The sequence below is a fragment of the Malurus melanocephalus genome, unplaced genomic scaffold, assembly GCF_030028575.1.
Source record: "Malurus melanocephalus ecotype Western Australia unplaced genomic scaffold, MMel_1.1 scaffold_208, whole genome shotgun sequence".
In the NCBI taxonomy this organism is placed as follows: Eukaryota; Metazoa; Chordata; class Aves; order Passeriformes; family Maluridae; genus Malurus; species Malurus melanocephalus.
This window is the reverse complement of record NW_026623440.1, coordinates 1,272,744-1,274,538: the sequence shown is the minus strand read 5'-3', so window position 1 is coordinate 1,274,538 and position 1,795 is coordinate 1,272,744. Positions and strand designations below refer to the sequence as shown.

The following is a 1,795-nucleotide window of genomic DNA, read 5'->3' as shown; positions in this document are numbered from 1 at the left end:
GGGGGAGGCCCCGGCTCACCTGGAGAGGAGGCGGCGGCGGCGCGGGGTGGGGGAGCCCCGGAGGGGGGGGACGGTGCCCGCCAGCCCCCGCCGGAGCGCCCCTGCCGCGGCCTTTGTCTGCTCTGTCACATGGGCCGCGGTGCGGGATTTAAGCGGGTCTCCGCAGGACATGCCGTGAGCAGCGCGCCGCAGCCCTGCCCGCAGCGGCAGCGCTCCGCCCGGCCGGGGATGCGGCTCTAGCGGCCCCGCGATGAGCGGCTCCTCCATGGCGAARAGCGAGTCCCGCACTTCGCTGCTGAAGGCGGCGGGGAGCCGGCGGGCGGCGGGCGGCCAACCCCAGCCCCGCGGCAGCCGCGTCCGGGACGGCAAAGGACAAGGCGGGCAGATGGGGAGGGAGCTAAGCCAGGAGCAGCTCCCCGGGGAGCCCAGTGCCCGCAGGCCGCTCTGCCACCCGGGCGCCCGGGAGGACGGAGCGAGGGGCGCGGGGAAGCTGTCACATGGACGGGGGGAGAGCCAGCCCGAGCCGGCGGAAGGAGGTCCAAGGAGAGGCAGCGGCAAGGAACCGGTGCGGACATCCAGGCAGCATCACCACCTCCCGCCGCACGCCAGCCACGGTCACCCCCAGGACCAGCATCAGCTCTCAGACAGGGATGGGGAGGAGGCAGAGGAGGACTTTTTCTTCAGTCACAGGCAGAGGTCCAGCAGAGAGTCCCTGAAGCTCTCGGAAGGCGCTTCACCTCTGTCCAAATCCAGCAGCAAGTGCTCCACCAAGTCCAGCGGCAGCGATCGGTCAGTGGAAGCGGATCCCCTCATCCAGCAGCTGCACCCCATGCTCAGCTCGGTCTTTGGCCAGGTAAGGGGAGAAGCACCCCTCGCCACCCACCCCTCCCTCTCTCCCCACCCGCCTTCCCTCCGGGCCCCCTCCTCCTGCAGCTCACGGACATTCGGCTCCTCGCTCCGGAGCCCCCCGTGCCCCCGGGCGCAGCCCGCAGCTGTAAATGCACTGCTTCCTGGCTGCCTCTGCCGAACTTCTCCCGGCGCTGCGGCACGGCCGGGGCGCTGCGGGGTCGGCCCTGAGAAGGCTCCGCGCCGGAGACGGGGCGCGGGTCGGAGCCCTCGGCGCCCGCCTGCCCCGCCGGGCGCTGCGGAGGGCGCTCTCGGTGGTGCTGACGGGGGAAGTGCCGGTGCTTTTTCTGTCGCCGGGGGAAGTTGTGGCTCTGCCTGCCGAGGGTGAGACTCAGAGAAGGGGATTTTTAAAAGCTATTTACTTATTAGATTCCGTCACTCTGGCTCCTCGCCTTGCTTTGCTGTATTTGTTTACATCTTCTTATGGTACATTTCTGTACAATCAGCATGCGAATCATTTCTGATGGCAGAAGCTATCAGGAGAAGGTAGTKGGGAGGACAACAACAACAAAAAAATCCTGACCCAATTCCGAAGCCTTCCCAGTCACTATGTTAGGATGGAACGGATGCTTTTGGTGTTTGCAAGCTCTTTCGGTACAAAGCTGTCACTTTTAGTTGCTTTTGGTAGTGAAATTACCCAACACRGTTGCTCTCTAAAAATGAAAAGGCAGAGGTAGATGAGTTTGAGATTTTCTTTTAGAGACATCTAGGGATGTTACTGGAAGATGTAATCTCTGGGAAGATTAATGTAACTGCAATCTTCCATAAGCAGAATTATAGGTATAAACCAGTAGCCTGGGTGGCTAAATTCCAGCCCTGGAAATGATTGATTAAACCAGAACTATGATTTCTGGAGTTTGTTGTCATTAAATCTTTTCTTTCTTTCTTT

The 1,795-nt window shown here is 62.0% G+C and overlaps 1 protein-coding gene across 3 annotated transcripts in view; it reads left to right on the top strand.

Annotated features, from left to right (window-relative positions):
- Positions 1-250: 250 nt before the first annotated feature.
- CABP1 (calcium binding protein 1) overlaps positions 251-1,795 on the top strand; it is a 28,005-nt gene continuing 26,460 nt past the window's right edge. Inside the window, exon 1 of one of the 3 annotated variants that reach the window (XM_057373874.1) lies at positions 251-853. In XM_057373874.1, the coding sequence (XP_057229857.1) occupies positions 251-853 (603 nt within the window). The remainder of the gene's footprint in view (positions 854-1,795) is intronic. The other 2 variants (XM_057373875.1, XM_057373873.1) reach the window with 2 other exon arrangements.